The 17,702-nt window shown below is 39.8% G+C and overlaps 1 protein-coding gene across 2 annotated transcripts in view; it reads left to right on the forward strand.

Moving 5' to 3' along the window:
* Positions 1-17,702, forward strand: part of PDE6C (phosphodiesterase 6C) — a 64,502-nt gene that overhangs the window by 30,709 nt on the left and 16,091 nt on the right. For both annotated transcript variants that reach the window (XM_032608615.1, XM_032608614.1), the window contains exons 11-15: positions 570-638; positions 5,642-5,788; positions 6,026-6,133; positions 6,530-6,639; positions 13,478-13,565. In XM_032608615.1, coding sequence (XP_032464506.1) covers positions 570-638; positions 5,642-5,788; positions 6,026-6,133; positions 6,530-6,639; positions 13,478-13,565 — 522 coding nt within the window. The remainder of the gene's footprint in view (positions 1-569; positions 639-5,641; positions 5,789-6,025; positions 6,134-6,529; positions 6,640-13,477; positions 13,566-17,702) is intronic.

Genomic DNA, 17,702 nt, shown 5'->3' on the forward strand with positions numbered 1-17,702 from the left:
AACAGTGTTCTAGTCACCACCAAATGAAGGGAAAATATAACACACCCACCGTCTCTATTCCTTTATTTCAAAAGCTTTCAGAGTGTGTGTGGATGTAGTTTTCCTGGGGTGTTTTTGTTTGATGGCTTGGTTGCTTGGTTGGTTTTGGTTTTGCTGGGTGGTTTGAAACTTAAAAGAAATTTGATTTGATTTGAGAGTTTGAGATGTTGAAGATGAAAATGTCTGGGGAGAATAAAGGGAAATTGCTATAAACTAAAGAAAAACAGATCTAAGCCATTCATTTTTCTCGCCTACATGCAAACAACTGACGTCTCCCTCACCCTCTCCCTCTCTCTCTCTTTTTTTGAGACAGCTACTGTTACATTTTGGGGAGAAAAGAGAAGAGAGATTAATTAATTTTTAGAGAAAATTCTAAATAATCAAGTGCTATAGATCTTCTTTGTATCCAGAATGCATCTTTCATGGAACTCATTACAACATAGTTTATTTTAACTGATTTTAAGAGTAAAGGAATCAGATAGAAATCAACTTTATAGCAATTTCACACCTCCTTTGCTTTTGCATTTTAGAAATTTAAAGAGAAGTTAAATATAGATGTAATTGAAGACTGTGAAGAAAACCAACTTGTCACAATTTTGGTAAGTGTTTTACTTCTATCCTTAATGCCTTTTAAATAAAATATAGTAGGACACTTGTTCTCATTTTTCAAGTTAGTGTTGAGTTTCCTCTTCTCTGGCACCTTTCAAAGCTAAAAAGGAAAGAGATTTCTTCTACAGAGTGATCTTCTGGGTCCTTGCTTTTCTTTCTGTTTGTCCCCTACAGTACAATCCACAAAGGTAATTTAGAATCATAGTTAAACTAGATTACTGCATAAGGGAATGCAGGCACAGACTCTAGGGGTAGCATGGTCTGGTTTATTTTAATAGCTCTGGATTACAGCATGGCCACCCTGGAAGACACGGCAGAATTACAATAGAATGTAGATAGACCCTTAGAGGCACCATTATCAGCTGCCATTGCTAGCTTCTCTTCTGGATCCTGGAGGAATTCAGTTCTTTCCTATTGTTGCCATTGGGTCACCCCTATTATATCTAGTTGAAATAACTTCTCTTCTAGTCATTAAGCCTGTATTTTGTTGTGTCTACTGTTTAAACCCACCCAAACACATGTTCTACAATCAACTGTTAAACCCATCCAGTAAGTTTTTAATTTCAGAGATTATCTTTTTCAGTTCTAGAATGTATGTTTAATTCTTTTTTTTAAAGATTCCAACTCTGTGCTAAAACTTCCCATCATTTAATCTACTTTATCTCTCTGTCTTCTTAAATTTATTCACCATAGTGATTTTGAATTCTCCATCTAGATAACCTGAATCACCTATATGTCTGGTTCTACTGTCTATTTTTACTCTTGGGTTTTAGTCATTTGATCATTTTAAAGCATACTTCATCGTTTTTAAATTGAAAACCAGACACTGTGGATTAGGATTTGTAGGGGCTCTGGGTGATATTATCTTTCTGTTCAAAGGGTTAGAGTTTCTTCTGGCAGGTGAAGGAGTTGGTTTTAGATTTTGTTAGGGGTGGTCTATTTCAGTTTTGCTCTTGCTACTAGGGTAGAGCCCTTATTTCTAGAGCGTGGCCCTTCTGGGATCCCAATTAAGAACCTGGGATTACCAAGGCCCCTAGACCTTGAATTTCAGAGGCTTGAATACAATCTGCTCAAAATTGAAATCATATCACACTTACTTCCCTCCCTAACCACCTCATCCTATTTTCCACTGCCCCTTTCCAATCCATGACATATGTTCTTCTTTCTGAACTAAGATTACTGAATATCTCACCTTCCGCATTCCCATTTTTATGGGCTCTGTCCTCCCATCCTGGCCCTTGGCTGTACCACCATAGAGCCAGTGGCCTGTGACCCCTTTTTGAGGGATCTGCTCCCACCTTTATGTCTTCATGTCACTTGAGGCTCTTCCTCATTCTCTCACTCTCTTTGGCTTTACCTCTGAGCACTTTCCTCTCACACTTGGCCCGGAAGATGACTCCTTCTCCTCATTTACCCCCAACAAAACTTATCTTCTTGTAAAACAAAGCTTTAATTGACATCCGTGACATGCTGGAAATTTTCTAGTTCTCTATTTAGAGGAGGAAAGGTCTTATGATGGAGAAGCAGTAAAATGGGCAAAGAACCAGTAGCTTTACAATAAAACGGCCGATTTTGAATGTAAAATGTGCTCATCCCAAATCATTGCCGCATAAAACTTAACTCAAGGGCTTCCCTGGTGGCGCAGTGGTTGGGAGTCTGCCTGCCGATGCAGGGGACACGGGTTCGTGCCCCAGTCCGGGAAGATCCCACATGCCGCGGAGCGGCTAGGCCTGTGAGCCATGGCCGCTGAGCCTGCGCGTCTGAAGCCTGTGCTCCGCAACGGGAGAGGCCACAACAGTGAGAGGCCCGTGTACCGCAAAAAAAAAAAAAAAACTTAACTCAAGAAACAACCGTATTTCAGAGGGGTTCTCCAAAACTATTGGCATAATTTCCAAGCTACATAAATATTTATGCATCTCCACTTAACCATGATTTTCTGCAGGGATGCATTTTAACTCTCATTTCAGGGAAGGTGTGGTCCTCTTTTACAGGTATAACAGCAGGTGCACGTTGCTGGGCTGGGAAGCACTGAGGTAGCAGTGCAGTGACGGGCAAAGGAAGTAGGGAAAGTCGTCTCCCATCTTCCCCTCTGCTTCCCAGGACATTTCAGTTCACTTGCGGATGCCCTGCAGCTCACGTTTACCAGACCGTGGGAGATGAGGACAGGGCGTCCCAGAGAAGTACCTCATTCAGTCCTCCTTTATTCCGTTTTGTTTTTCATTCATTCAGTAATTACTGAAATGTCCTGTGAAAGAAGGAACTGTTAAGCCTCGAGGGCAAAAGATAGTGTGGTCTGGTTTTCACCTGGTTCAAGAAGCCGCCTGTTTATTAGGGAGACAAAAAATACAAGCAGTGACACTGCCTTGAATGAATGGGTTCACAGGTCGTGAGCACCAAGGGCCCTGGGGAGGATAAGGGCCCGATTCTACTCACAGAAGATGTTAGACTGCGAGATGAGGCCATGGCATGGAGGCCTGCAGGGAAAGCAGGAATCGGCTGGGCAGAGATCGACAATGGGGGCTTGGAGATGGCTGGAGATGGGAAGGGGAAGCGGGACAGTGCAGACCAGGGCGTGGAACACAGGAGACCGAAGACAGCTGGGTATGGCTGGAGCCCCAGTGAGCGGAAGAGGGGAGCAGCCCGTGAGGCCTGGCAGGGCGGTGGGACAAGACCATGGCAGCCTGGCACACTGGGACCTGCGAAGGGACCTGATCAGATACCCAGGGGCTTCTTCCCGGAGCAGAGGGAGTCAGCCAGCCGGGATGTAGCAGGGAGGTGGCGCCATGTTATGACATGTGGGGTGGCAGCAGCCTCCCGCCTCTCATTCCACCTCAGCTGTGGGTTCCTTCAGGGAGGGGACGACCAGCCTTTGGGGCCTGAGTTCCTACTTATCAGATGAATCAAAAGCCTTTATTTCTATCAGCCTGTCTGTATCACTGCTGTATGACTGCTGGTTTTCAAAACCTGTGATTGCCATATTGTAGTATTGTTTTATCGGCTCACCTGTAACTGTAAATGGGGGCTGGGAGTCATAATTCTGAGAACTTACTTTGTTTCCTGCTGAAACGCACATTTACGCTTTAGTGTGACTGACCTGATAACGCGTTAAAAAGCATTTTCACGTTTGATCTTTACATAATACTCTGGGAACAGCAGGACTGAGGCGACCTCCAGCAGGGAGGTTCTGGGCATTGGGAACCCCCCACCGTACCCCGTAATTCTTTTCTTAGTCTGATTTTTTAAAAGATGTGCTTATTTTTTGTCTCTCCCCACGAGAATGTGTGTTTCAGGGGCAGTGACAATGTCCGCTTTCTTCATTGCTTTATCCATAATGCCTACAACACAGATAGGAACCAATAAATGTTTGTTAAATGAATAAAAATGAACGCAGAAAAAGAGCCCATTTGGGCAAGGAATCTGGGAGGGTCTGGAGAGAGAAAGTGGTGAGAAGGCTTTGGCAGAGGACACAGGAGGTCCTATGAGAAAGGAGTTTTGTGAAGTGTTACTAGGGGCCATGGGTTGAATCCCCTCTAATTTTCTTTGACACATGCAAATAAAATTGGCACTGCTTTTTCATTAAGACAACAAAGACAAAAATGTTACTCTTGTCACTCCCATTTCACAGATGAGAACATTGACGTATCGGGTAGCATCTTACGGAAAAACCCGAACGAACCTTTTGGCCAACCCGATAGATAATACCAACCCAGAACTGAATACTGGTCTCCTGGCTCCAAGCCGTAGCTTTGTAGGAGAGAGATCTCTGCCTAAAGTGACAGTCTGAGAGCGGCCTTGAGGAGAAGGGGGCACAGGAGGACCAAGAAGTTCCCTGAAGAGAAGGGCAAGGGTTTGAGGGGCCAGCCCAGACTCGGGGGCTAGGGGAACAGAAACCATAATTGTACTTAAAAGAGCCATATACCGTTTGGTGTTGACATTTGTACAAATAGAGCATGAATCATCCTCTGGGAAACCTTGAACTTACTGAGGGACGTGATCTTAGCACAGTATTAAGGATTTACAACGGGCTCAGTAAACACCCACTGAACTCAATTGCTCCTGCATCTGCTGGACCCACACAGCCCTCGCCTGCTTCTCTCCTCCCGTGGGACTGTCTCTGACCTGCCTTCTACCAGATCAGCTGAACACACACCCCTCCAGAGTCTCTCCTCCTTCAGTTCCCCCAGCCTGCCTGCAATTTCTCCCAGCCCTGGCACTGACTCTGTGCTCTGGGAATGTTCTAAGCTCTCACCTTTCACTGGTCTGTATTTTATAACCATTTTAGTAAGTTAAATTCCTTAAGGCCAAGATGCATATTTTTATCTCCCAAGCCATGTCAATATTCATGGGACTAATTCACTGTTTTTTCACCTAGTCCTAAATCCTGACAGGGGGGTGGGTTAAATGAGATGTCTGCAAGCGTACCAGTACACTGCGGGGCATTCATTCATTCATTCACTCAACAAACATTTACCAAGCACCTCCATGGGACAGGTCCTACAGGTTCTGAGATACCACAGCAAATAAAACAGACCAGATCCCATCCTTATGGAGCCCACAGACGAGTAGGAAAGCATCACTGAATAGGTAAAGATAATACGATAGAATCGAATTAAGCCATTGTTTACTGTTTACTGAATATTTCTGGAATGGAAAAAAGTTGAGTATTGAAAATGGGTTAGGCTGCTGCAAGTAAACATTTTATCTTGCATCAAAGAAAGAAAATAGCCACTGGGGTCTGATTTAGAATTGAATGCCTTCACTTAGAAAGCTTCTTAGTATAGCTGGGCCTCAGTTTCACCATCTGGAAACTGAGGATCATTGTGTAGGTTTGTTAGGATAATAAGGCATAACCCAGCATTGGGCAAGTAGAGGCTCAGTGAATTGCATGTGGCATCCTTTTATTGTAATTTTGTTTTATGTCCAACATCGGGTATATGAGACTAAAAGGAAATAAATGAATGTAATCTGGAACACTTGGTCCTTGTTTCAACAGAAAGAGGACCTACCAGACCCACAGGCCGTAGACCTGTATGAATTCCGCTTCAGCGACTTCCCCATCACAGAGCACGAACTGATTAAGTGTGGACTTCGGCTGTTTCTTGAAATAAATGTGGTGGAGAAATTCAAAGTACCTGTAGAGGTCAGATGGTATTTAATTTAAAACGCTGTGGTTCTGTGGCTGTACTCCACTAAAATTTGCTGTGGTTCAGAAGATTCCCTGCAGTGTGGATTTTAAATGATCATTAACTTCGTCAGTTTGTCCACTTAAACCCTGTAAACAAGGCCAACCTATCTTTTCAGATAAGGTTGTCACAGACCTTCTTACCTTTCGAATTCTCCTCCAAAGTCTGAGTGGTGGTGTCTTCTTTGGTGGCAGGTTCTCACCAGATGGATGTACACGGTGAGGAAGGGGTACCGTGCCGTCACTTACCACAACTGGCGACACGGGTTCAACGTGGGGCAGACGATGTTCACTTTGCTGATGGTAGGTGCAGAGCCTGTGAGTCATCATAAACCTGTGCATCTCCCTCCTGAGTGTGGTGAGCGATGGATACAGTCCATCACTTTAGATCAGTAATTTTGGAATTCATGGATACAGTCCCATAAACCCCCAACCCCCCTGGAGATGATGCCAGGGTATGTGGGTATCCCTGGGCGTTTGGCTGAATTATCACTCTGACACTCATGTCCTTACATCCATAAAGGAAAATTCAGTTACGTGCTGGGTTTGTAACTGCCCAGAATGAGCTACAGTCCTCAAGAAATAAAGCCAGCTTGCTCTAAAAAGACAGCAGACCCCCTTCCCCATTGCAGGCCGGCCTCACTGCACATGCTGCAGAGGTGCCTTAATCCTAGTAAATATGTATGTCTATTGTTTTAGACAGGAAGACTGAAGAAATACTACACGGATCTTGAAGCCTTTGCCATGCTTGCTGCTGCCTTCTGCCATGACATTGACCACAGAGGCACCAATAACTTGTATCAGATGAAGTAAGTGAACACATGTGGCCACATCAACGTGTTCTGGTGCCCCACCACCCTTATTTGTAAACGCCTTCACTCCTTCTTTTTTCAACTTTGTTTCATCAAAGTATTGAATTCATACATTAAAGAGCATTGATCTTTGGCTTACACCTGTACACACCTGGGTAGCACCCCACCAGCTCAAGCTAGAGAACATTTTTTCCTGGGCTGACGACTCTCACGTCCCTGGTCCTTCTACTTCCACCAACTGACCTTCAGCTGGCCTTGCATCTTAACATCATCACCATCTTCCTCTCTTGCCCAAGAAAAGAAGTGCAATTATAAGGGTACAGGCCCTCAGCTCAGATTTGGATTTATTGGGTTCACAAGTTATTTAAACTTTCTAAGCTTCGAGTTCCTCATTGGGAAAATAATAATTATAGTAATGGTACCTAACGCTTAAGGTCGTTGTAAAGATTAAATGAGATATATATATAAGGCACTCAGCTCATGGTTGGCTCTTGGAAGTTAATAATTATTAAGTATTATTATTATTACTGTTATTGTGTCATTGACACTTTTCAAAATTCATCAGCAATGCCATAGCCAGCCTAACTCCTTGATAGTGACATTTAAGAAGCTCTGTCTGCCTTGGCCACACTGTATCTTCATCTGTGACACATGACCTACCCCTCTCCAGAGGTACCAGAGGGAGTGAGACAATTTAGAGAGAATGAGCTTTGGAGTCTGGTTTTATGGGATCCAGATACTTCCCAGTTGAGGGATCTTGGGCAAATCATTTAATCTATTTGAGATTCTGTTTCTTAACTGTAAAATGGGTATAATATTGACCTCTTAAAGACTGCTGTGAGAATCACGTGAAATTGTATATGTGAAACATAGTAGGTGCTGAAGAAATTTACTCAGTGAATGAAATGCACCTCGTGAGCAGTGACTTTTCACCTTCAGCAACTCTACCAATCAGGCTTTGCCTTGAAAAGGGAATCTCCATTCTGGGTTCCGGGTAAGCAACGTCTTCGTCTTGAGAGTTCCAGCCCTTTATTTTTTTTGTTTACCTTTTTATTTTATATTGGAGTATAGTTGATTAATAATGTTGTGATAGTTTCAGGTGTACAGCAAAGTGGTTCAGTTACACATATACGTTTATTGATTCTTACCTGTGTCCCGCTGTAGTGGAAGCATGGAATCCTAACCACTGGACCACCAGGGAAGTCCCAGTTATCCATTTTATTTTATTTATTTTATTTTATTTTTTATATCTTTATTGGAGTATAATTGCTTTACAATGGTGTGTTAGTTTCTGCTTTACAACAAAGTGAATCAGCTATACATATACATATGTTCCCATATCTCTTCCCTCTTGCGTCTCCCTCCCTCCCACCCTCCCTATCCCACCCCTCTAGGTGGTCACAAAGCACCGAGCTGATCTCCCTGTGCTATGCGGCTGCTTCCCACTAGCTGTTTTACGTTTGGTAGTGTATATATGTCCATGCCACTCTCTCACTTTGTCACAGCTTACCCTTCCCCCTCCCCATATCCTCAAGTCCATTCTCTAGTAGGTCTGTGTCTTTATTTCTGTCTTACTTGATGAATCTCCTTATGTGCCCTTACTGTGCTGGGGGAATTGCTCAGGAGTCCACAAAGATCTGGAGACATTACACTGGTAAAAACAGTTAACAGAAGATTGAATAAGACTGAATTATTATTCTCATATTGGTGGTACCCATCAGGCTACCATGCGGTGTACGCTGAACACAGCTTCCTGGCTTGACCTTGTGTCCTTGGTCTGATTTCTTGTCTCCAGAATGTCCAACCCCCTGGGTTCTGGTTTTCATCCTTATCTCCCATCTTTAGACTATGCCCTCTGGCAATGCCCTAGAAACCTTGCCATTTTCAAATTTTTATTATCCCCTTGAGTTCTTTTGTTCTCTTTGTTCACTTTTCTGGCCATTTTGTTTTCTGCTTCATTCTTTCATAGGTTCATAGTTTTCTTTGTTCCTTTCATCCCCCTTTTCTTGGTTAGTTTTTCAATTCTCTCATCTTTCAGTCTCCTTTACTCACCTCCGTTTTGTGTCTGATGAGATGTGGTTATCAGCAAAAAATCTGAGGAACTTTAGCATTTATCTCGTCCTCCTCCGCCCCACATTCAACGCAGGCCTCTTCCCTACTGTATTTCTTCCCGAGTTCTCTAGTCTACATTCCATTATTTTTTATGATGGCTCATAAGGGACTCATATTTTTGAATGATTCTAATGGCTGAATGTTCTTCATGATATCAAATTGAAACTGGTCTCCTTATAACTTCTGTTAGTCCTAGTTCAAGTCTCTGAAGGTGTTAGAATATGTATAGTTTCTCATCCACAGGCTATTCCTTCGTATATTAAAGAGAATTATTATTTTCCCCTCCTCTTTTCCTGGCTGAATATACCTGGTTGAACTTTTATTTTAATCATTTCTCATATAATATTTTCTATACATATAATTTTATCTGTTATTCTTCTGTGAACCCCCTCCAGTGTTTTTATGTCATTCCTTAAATGTGGGTCTTGGCAAATACCGTATGCTAACACATATATATGGAATTTAAGAAAAAAAAATGTCATGAAGAATCTAGGGGTAAGACAGGAATAAAGACCCAGACCTACTAGAGAATGGACTTGAGGATATGGGAAGGGGGAAGGGTAAGCTGTGACAAAGTGAGAGAGAGGCATGGACATATGTACACTACCAAACGTAAGGTAGATAGCTAGCGGGAAGCAGCTGCATAGCACAGGGAGATCAGCTCGGTGCTTTGTGACCCCCTGGAGGTGTGGGATAGGGAAGGTGGGAGGGAGGGAGACGCAAGAGGGAAGAGATATGGGAACACATGTATATGTATAACTGATTCACTTTGTTATAAAGCAGAAACTAACACACCATTGTAAAGCAATTATACCCCAGTAAAGATGTTAAAAAATAAATGTGGGTCTTGGGGTTTGACATAATAATCCAAACATGATCTGAAATACTTTATATTTAATCCTAATTAAATTTCATCTTCTTAATTTGGTTCTTTTTTTAAAATTGAAGTTTAGTTGATTTACAGCATTGTGTTAGTTTCCGGTGTACAGCAAAGTGACTCAGTTTTATATATATACATATATATGTATATATATAATCTATCTTTTTCATATTCTCTTCCATTAAAGGTTATTATAAGATATTGAATATAGTTCTCTGTGCTATACAGAAGGTCCTTGATGTTTGTCTGTTTTATATATGGTGGTGTGTGTGTGTTAATCCCAAACTCCTAATTTATCCCTCCCTCCCTCTTTCCCCTTTGGTAACCTAAGTTTGTTTTCTATGTCTGTGAGTCTATTTCTGTTTTGTAAATAAGTTCATGTGTATGATTTTTTGAGATTCTACATATAAGTGATATCATATAATATTTGTCTTTGACTTATTTCACTTAATATGATAATCTCTAGGTCCTTCCATGTTGCTGCAAATAGCATTATTTCATTCTTTTATATGGCTGAGTAATATTCCATCATATATATATATATATATATATATATACACACACACACACACACATATATATATACACACACACACACACATATATATATATACACACACATATACACATATACATATATATATATATATATATATCTCCCACATTTTCTGTGTGGTATATATACCATATATATATATATATATACACCACATCTTCTGTATCCGTTCATCTGTCGATGGACATTTAGTTTGCTTCCTTGTCCTAGCTATTGTAAATAATGCTGCTATGAACATTGGGGTGCATGTATCTTTCTGAATTAGAGTTTTTGTCTTTTCCTGATATATGCCCAGGAGTGGTATTGCTGAATCACATAGTAACTCTATTTTTAGTTTTATAAGGAACCTCCATACTGTTTTCCATAGTGACTGCACCAACTTACATTCCCACCAACACTGCAGGAGGGTTTGCTTTTCTCCACACCCTCTCCAGCATTTATTATTTGTAGATTTTTTTAATGATGGCCATTCTGACTGGTGTGAGGTGATACCTCATTGTAGTTTTGATTTGCATTTCTCTAATACTTAGCAATGTTGAGCATCTTTTCATGTGCCTGTTGGCCATCTGTATGTCTTCTTTGGAGAGATGTCTGTTTAGGTCTTCTGCCCAGTTTTTGATTGGGTCATTAGTTTGTTTTTTTTATATTGAGCTGTATGAGCTGGTTGTATATTTTGGAAATTAATCGCTTGGCAGTCACATTGTTTGCAAATATTTTCTCCCATTCCGTAGGTTGTCTTTTCACTTCACTTATGGTTTCCTTTGCTGTGTTAATCTGATTCTTTATTCCACTCTTAATTGAAATTGCCTTTTAAAGCAGTCTATCAACCAATGGATTCGATATTTTTTCCAGCTTTTTTATCATCTGAAAATTAGATAGTCATGATTTCCATCAATATTCATTCAAGTCATTGATAAAACTGTGCATCAGGACAAAGCCAGGGCAGAGTTGTGAGACTTGGGGCTAGAAACCTCTCCCTGGGGAGGACAGTTAATTAAGCAGCACTCACTGGGTGGTGCTGTTCAGTATTTGTCCACACTTAATATTCCAGCTCATACAGAACACATCTTGAAGCTTCTTCTCAGCTGTCTTGCTGAAATCCAGACACACACTGTTTCTGGCCTTCCTCTCTCACAAACCATATCACAAAAGTGTTCATAACATCAATTCAGCATCATTTTCTCTTTCTATACCTTCTCTGGAATTTCCTAGTAGTTATTCTGTAAGTGCTTGCAAGCTCTGAAGCAGTTTAAACTGTTTCATAGATTAACGTCAATCTCCCTGTTCTGTCGTCTACAGATTATACCATTTTCTACTTCTTAAATTTTAGGGTAAAATTTACTTGTATCCAGTCTTCAGTCATCTTTACCACTGCAAAATTTCCCAGAATATACTGACAATAGTCGCCCACACCCACCCCGCATCTTCAGATTCCTTCAGGAAGTTGGGATGTTACTCAACTGGGTTAACAGATGTGTGTGTATAAAAAATAATTTTTTCTTTACTAAACCATTTGTGAGATAGTTTCAGGCCTCATGCATGACCTTTCACCCGAAAATATTTCAGCATATATTCCCTGAGAACGTGGAGGACATTTGTTTATATAAACACAGTATAATGATGGCTCTCAAGAAATTTAACATTGGTACAATACTGTTATCTAATACAGAATGTTTATTCCAATTTCCCCAATAATGTCCTTTATAACTATCTTTTCTTCTCTGTTTTGGGTCCAATCAAGGCTCACACATTGCATTTAGTTGTCAAATATCTTGAATCTCCTTTAATCTAGAATTGTTCCTTAACTTTTTTGGATCTTTCAGAATGTTGACATTTTTGAAGAGTCTAGACCAGTTGTTTTGCGTAATATCCCTCAATTTGGATTTGTCCAGTTGTTTTCTGATTACTAGATTCAGGGTAAACATTTTTGGTGGGAATTCTACGTAGGTGATGTTGTATCCTTCTCAGTGCATTGCAGGCTCATGATATCAATTTGTTCCATTAACTACAAGGTTAAGTTAAACTATTTATGAGTAATATTCAGCAGATCTCTTTATGCAAAGGTACATTTTCTCCTTTGTACTAATACGTAATCTGTGAGGTGTTATTTTGAGACTGGTTGAATATCTAGCTCCCCAGTAACCTTTCTTGAGTAATGTTTTTAAACCTAAAGGAACTAAGATACCACTCATTTCTAACTGAAATTGAGCTTTTTTAATTTGTTTAAATCTCCAGTGCTGACACAGTGTAGGTATTTGAATATGTATTAAAATTATGATAAATTATAATATGGATCGGACATAGTCTGATTGTTCCCTAACTAGAATACTTGGTTTACCAGACCTGTTAGTGACCTGTTAATGACTCCTCTCCTCCCTAAAGTTCTGTTCTTTCTGAAATTAAGTGAAACTCTACTGAGACTGCCACCCATATTTCCGATTTCTCCCTTCCTTAAAATTATTTATTCCATATTTCTGTAACAAAGTCTTCATATTATCTATTAGACCTTTCACCTCGGCTTCTCTCCATCTTTTCTTTTCACCTTTTTATTTTCTTTTTTTAAAAAAATTTTATTTTATATTGGAGTGTAGGTGATTTACAATGTTGTGTTAGTTTCATGTGTACAACAAAGTGATTCAGTTATACATACACGTATCTGTTCTTTTTCAAGTATTTTTCCCATTTAGGTTATTATAGAATATTGAACAGAGTTCCCTGTGCACACCTTTTTATTTTCAATGTTGCTTCCCCTTCCTTGAACAGGAAGACAGGGTACCAAAGTCCCCACTTTACATAAAGCTGTGACCTCACCACTAACAAATGGGAAATTTAAATTTATGTCACTGTCTTAGAGGAGAAAAGAAATGTTACTTTATCATCATTTTCATTTTGGTTCCTGGAAATTCTTAATATACACTTTCTGTGCAAATAAACTATGGGCTTCAACAAGTTTGCTACATGTTCTATAAGTCATAGTCACCTCCGTAAGCTCCAGGGAAGCTAACAATTTTAGATGCAGGGAGTGAACCAAACTTCGTAGTTTAAACAAGTCAATCACTTTACGCATTTAACAAATTAGGGTTGTTTTTTTTTAAAGGACTTTTTAAAAAGAGCGTGTTCTCCTGTTCTAAATCTAAAGATTCTTTTCCAATATGTTACTTCCAACTGTTTCACAGGCATTAGGGGAGAGGGAAGAAATGAAAAAAAATCCTCAGATTGTAAAGATTCTGCATCATGTAACCTTATGTGTAATGTTTAAATAGCTAAAATTATCCTTTTCCTCCTAGATCCACATCTCCATTAGCAAGGCTTCATGGATCGTCCATCTTGGAGAGGCACCACCTGGAGTACAGTAAGACTCTCCTGCAGGATGAGGTACGTGGGTCTCTCTCTCTCTCTAGGGCAGCTCACAAGCTCTGGATCAAAGCACTAACCCACAGAAAATGCTTAGAAAGAGGACGGCCTTGAGTTCTGGCGGTTGACAGTATATACCCTTATTGAAGTCAATTGATAGAAATTGCTATATTGCAATAGTTTTTGAACAGCCAAGTTGGAAGTAGCTGAGATAGAGGAGAAAAGAGCCATGGAAAGTCACAGAATCTCTGTGGGTTTGTGAAGAAAGAAGAAAAAGCTTAAGGTGGATGTGAGAGGGCTCTATGCACCCTGGGTATGTATGAATGTAAAGAGAAAAGGAGGCTACACAGCCACTGCTTTTCTGATTCATGTGGTATGCACTGTAAGGCACTGTCTGTATCTCTGAGAAAGTCAAGCTTTGGTAGTTGAGGGGTAGGCATGAAATCAGGCTGTAAGACAGATCGGACAACTGCCATCAGAGGCACTGAGTGAATCTCCCAAGAGTTCCAGAGGGAGGTGTCACATTCAGGAGTGGGCAGGACACAGGGGAGAAGAGGGGCGGGATCAGGAAGCTTTTCACAGGAAGTGGCTTAAGCTTGGTCTTGAATTCACTTTGATTTATGCAATATCATGTACTACTAACCTTCTGTAGAAGGCAGTCATTATTCTTTTTACTGATTTTATTTGAGGGGTATAGAGGCTTGTGAGAAAGGTGGTGAATATAATCTAGTTTTATTTAAAAAAATATATCTTGAGAAAATTCTAACCCAGAATGAATCATTAGTAGATGGATGGGAATACTGTTTTGTCTCGACAGAGAAACTGTCTAGAATCATACGAGTTCATTAGGATAAATAAGCCTTCGGGAGAGTGGAGCTTTTTTCAGTTTCAATAATAATCTTTTTTTAGGCTCAGGGGACGCGGGTATATGGAAATATGTCCAAGTTTAGAAAGATAACACTACATTCTTCTAGATAATCAAAAGCCAAGTGGGAAAACTTGTAAGACAGGGCAACCAGGCAGAAGAGTGGAAAAACAAAACAAATAAACACATGATTTAAATGTTTTCAACAGCCTGTGATTGCAGGCTGCATCCAGACAGGGGGACACAGACCATCTGTGTCAGAGTGATCGATTTCACAGGGCGGAGGTGGGCAGGCTTTCAAAAACACATCCTGGGCTTCATCTTGCGCTTACCAGGCTCCCTGGGGATTGGACCCAGGAATCTGCATTTTTAATAAGAATTTTCATAATTCTCATGTGTAGCCAGGACCTGTCCCTGCAGTAGTATCATAAAAAAGATGATAATATCTGTCCTATGAGAATTAGAGTAGAATTGAAAGTAGTTCAGGAAGATAAGAGTAAATTGTTATTATCCAATTTGTTATGAGTCTTTGTTTTACTGGTTGGGACAGTCTTGTATTTTTGAGTAAGAACTTTCCATTCATCCCACTGATTATGTATACCACAGGCAGGTAGTATCAAAAATAATTTAATTTTATGTTTACCTACTAACGCAAAATATATTTTTAAACCTTTACAGCCAAATGTTTAAGTGCTTAACTTTGGAAGGCTCCTAGTAGCTCATATGTTTTTCCTTTCTGGGATTTGAGAGTTTATAATAGAGTTGTTGTTTTCCATCTTAATTTTTTTAATGTTATTTACTCTGCAGTCTGAACTGGTTTTGATGGCTATATAAAGGCTTATTATTCTTTCTAAAAAGGAATATTGCATCTTAGTAATCTGTACCACCTTGGCGAGGACCTGTCTACAGTGCTATTCGACCTGCTAATTGCAGACTTTTAAGGGTTGTAAATAGAGTCGCTAGGCAATAAATGCAATCACAGAGCATTTTATGAGCAGGCAAATTGAATGCTGAAAAAAAATGAAATTTCAACCATCAGATGTTCTTTCTTGAGACAATACAGTTGTCTCAGTACATTTTTTGAGAGACAATACAGTTCTTTTATTTATTTATTGTATAAAGAAAATATTTACACTTAAAACTAATCTTTTTACATAAGGGAAATCCCTATGATTTATCTAGCAATTTTGTCATATCGTGGACGTTACTTATTTTGTTTTGTATATTATCAGGCTTTGAACTAAAATATCTTTATGTCCCAGTAGAGTTGGATTCCCTGCTTTGAGGACAGAACCATCTGTATTCTAAACTAGTCAGAAACCCACCCTTTAACCTAATGAATAGGTGGAAAAGTCTTGTTAGCCAAATTTGTCAGAATAGAAGCTTTAATACCACAATGTGCTGTCGGAATGACAAAATGCATTGCTCAGCATAAATAACAACACATTTATTATTCAAAACACTTCACGAACTTTATTTATGCCTTTTCACACTGACCTTGTATTATACAAAGAAGAAATGAAGAAGAAATTAAATATCTTGCGTATGGTCACCAGCAAACCACAAACATGTTGGCAATCTTCTCTTATGGGTGTCACATGTAGCACATTGAGGACTAGAACTCATCTCCCGAGTGCCCTCATCAGGATGAATTGGAGCCATTTCTATTTTGGTGTGCTACGCAGAACTTATATTTTATTGCCATTTTCATGGCACTAGGAGAACAAAAATGGCCTGTTATTGGTAGAGGGGGGAGCAAAGTTAGACTCTTTCTGTGGGCAGGTGAAACCAGCTGAGCAGATGGGGGCCCAGCTGGAGTGGGGCTGGGACAGAGGCCTCCTTTCTTGTTCTGTGCACCTGTCTCTACATCACGTGTCCAGCACAATTCCCCGGAAGAACAAATGGAATATTATAGACTTATCTATATTTTAAATTAATGACAATAGTTGTAAAAATTACACATGCCCGCTATAAAAATTCAAGCAATAGGAAACATTCCAAAGATAAATATTAAAAAATCACTTTAAATCCTATCACTCAGAAATAGACATTTCACTAACATTTAATGAAATTCATTGTAGCCCTCTGTGAATATATAAAGGGAGAAGGACAGAAACAAGTTTAGAAAAATGGGATCTTACTATCCAAGCTATTTCTTTGGTTAGAGTTTTTATTTAATTAAGTTTATTGAAGTGTAATGTATGTACAATAAGCGGCATCCCTTTAATTTGTTTTTCATAAAAGTTCTATGAATTCTATTCATACACCTGGGAACTACCACACTCAAGATACAGAACACTTCTGTCATCCCAAAGGATTCCTTTTGCCCCCGGGCAGTCAGTGCCTCTCTCCCCTCCCAGCCCGAAGCAACCATTGAAATGTTTTTAGTCACTATAGTTAAAATCTTCTAGATTTTTATATAAATGAAATCATGCAATAATTACTCTTTTGTGCTGGGTTCTTTCATACAGAATAATAATTTTGTGATTTGTTCGTGTTGAATGAATGAATCAGCAGTGATTCATTCCTTTTCATTGCTGAGTGGTAGTCCATTTATTTTATATGAAAATTTTAATTCTACTACTTGAATTTAACAGAAGAAACTTTTTTTTAATGGAAAGAATTACAGAACTTCAGAGGACTGTGTTCTTATCACAAGAGATATTAGTTCTTAAAGAGAACCCTAAAATCAATAACCGGTGATTACGGGAAAGTGTGAAAAACTATAGCAGACATTTAGATGTTTGATTTTAGACCATACCTGTTAACTTTACATCATCCATGAACTCCCTGCTATGAAACGTGAAACAATTAGAATACTTATACTGCTTCCAGCATCTCCACCTCTATTTTGTAAGGTATTTATTATCCTTAAAAGTATTTTTTTTACTGTTATCAGTAGTTGTAAAATTCATTTTGCTCTATAATTTCCACAATTGTCTATTTTTTTTAAACCAGAGCATTTATTGCATGACTAATGGTTGAAATCCCTAAGATGAACTGGATTCTACCCTAGTGGCTTTCTTGGGTTAGGTGTTGTTTTCCCCAGAATCCATGCCTGAAGCTTCAGTATACAATCTGTAGGTGCTTCACTTGCCTGCTCCAGTGGTGTTCTGTCCTCAGCTTAGGCACTCCAGGCACACTTCCTCTTCTGCCTGGTAGGGCAGCCACATTTGTCACAGGTGTGCTTCTGAAGGTGGGAGGCCTTAGAGCCACAGTGTGCGTCTCATTGTGATGCTTTCCAAATGACAGTGTTCCCTTTGTCATCTCTTTTCTGTGGCCAAGACCAAAGA

This window comes from Phocoena sinus, chromosome 16 (genome assembly GCF_008692025.1).
Source record: "Phocoena sinus isolate mPhoSin1 chromosome 16, mPhoSin1.pri, whole genome shotgun sequence".
NCBI lineage: Eukaryota > Metazoa > Chordata > Mammalia > Artiodactyla > Phocoenidae > Phocoena > Phocoena sinus.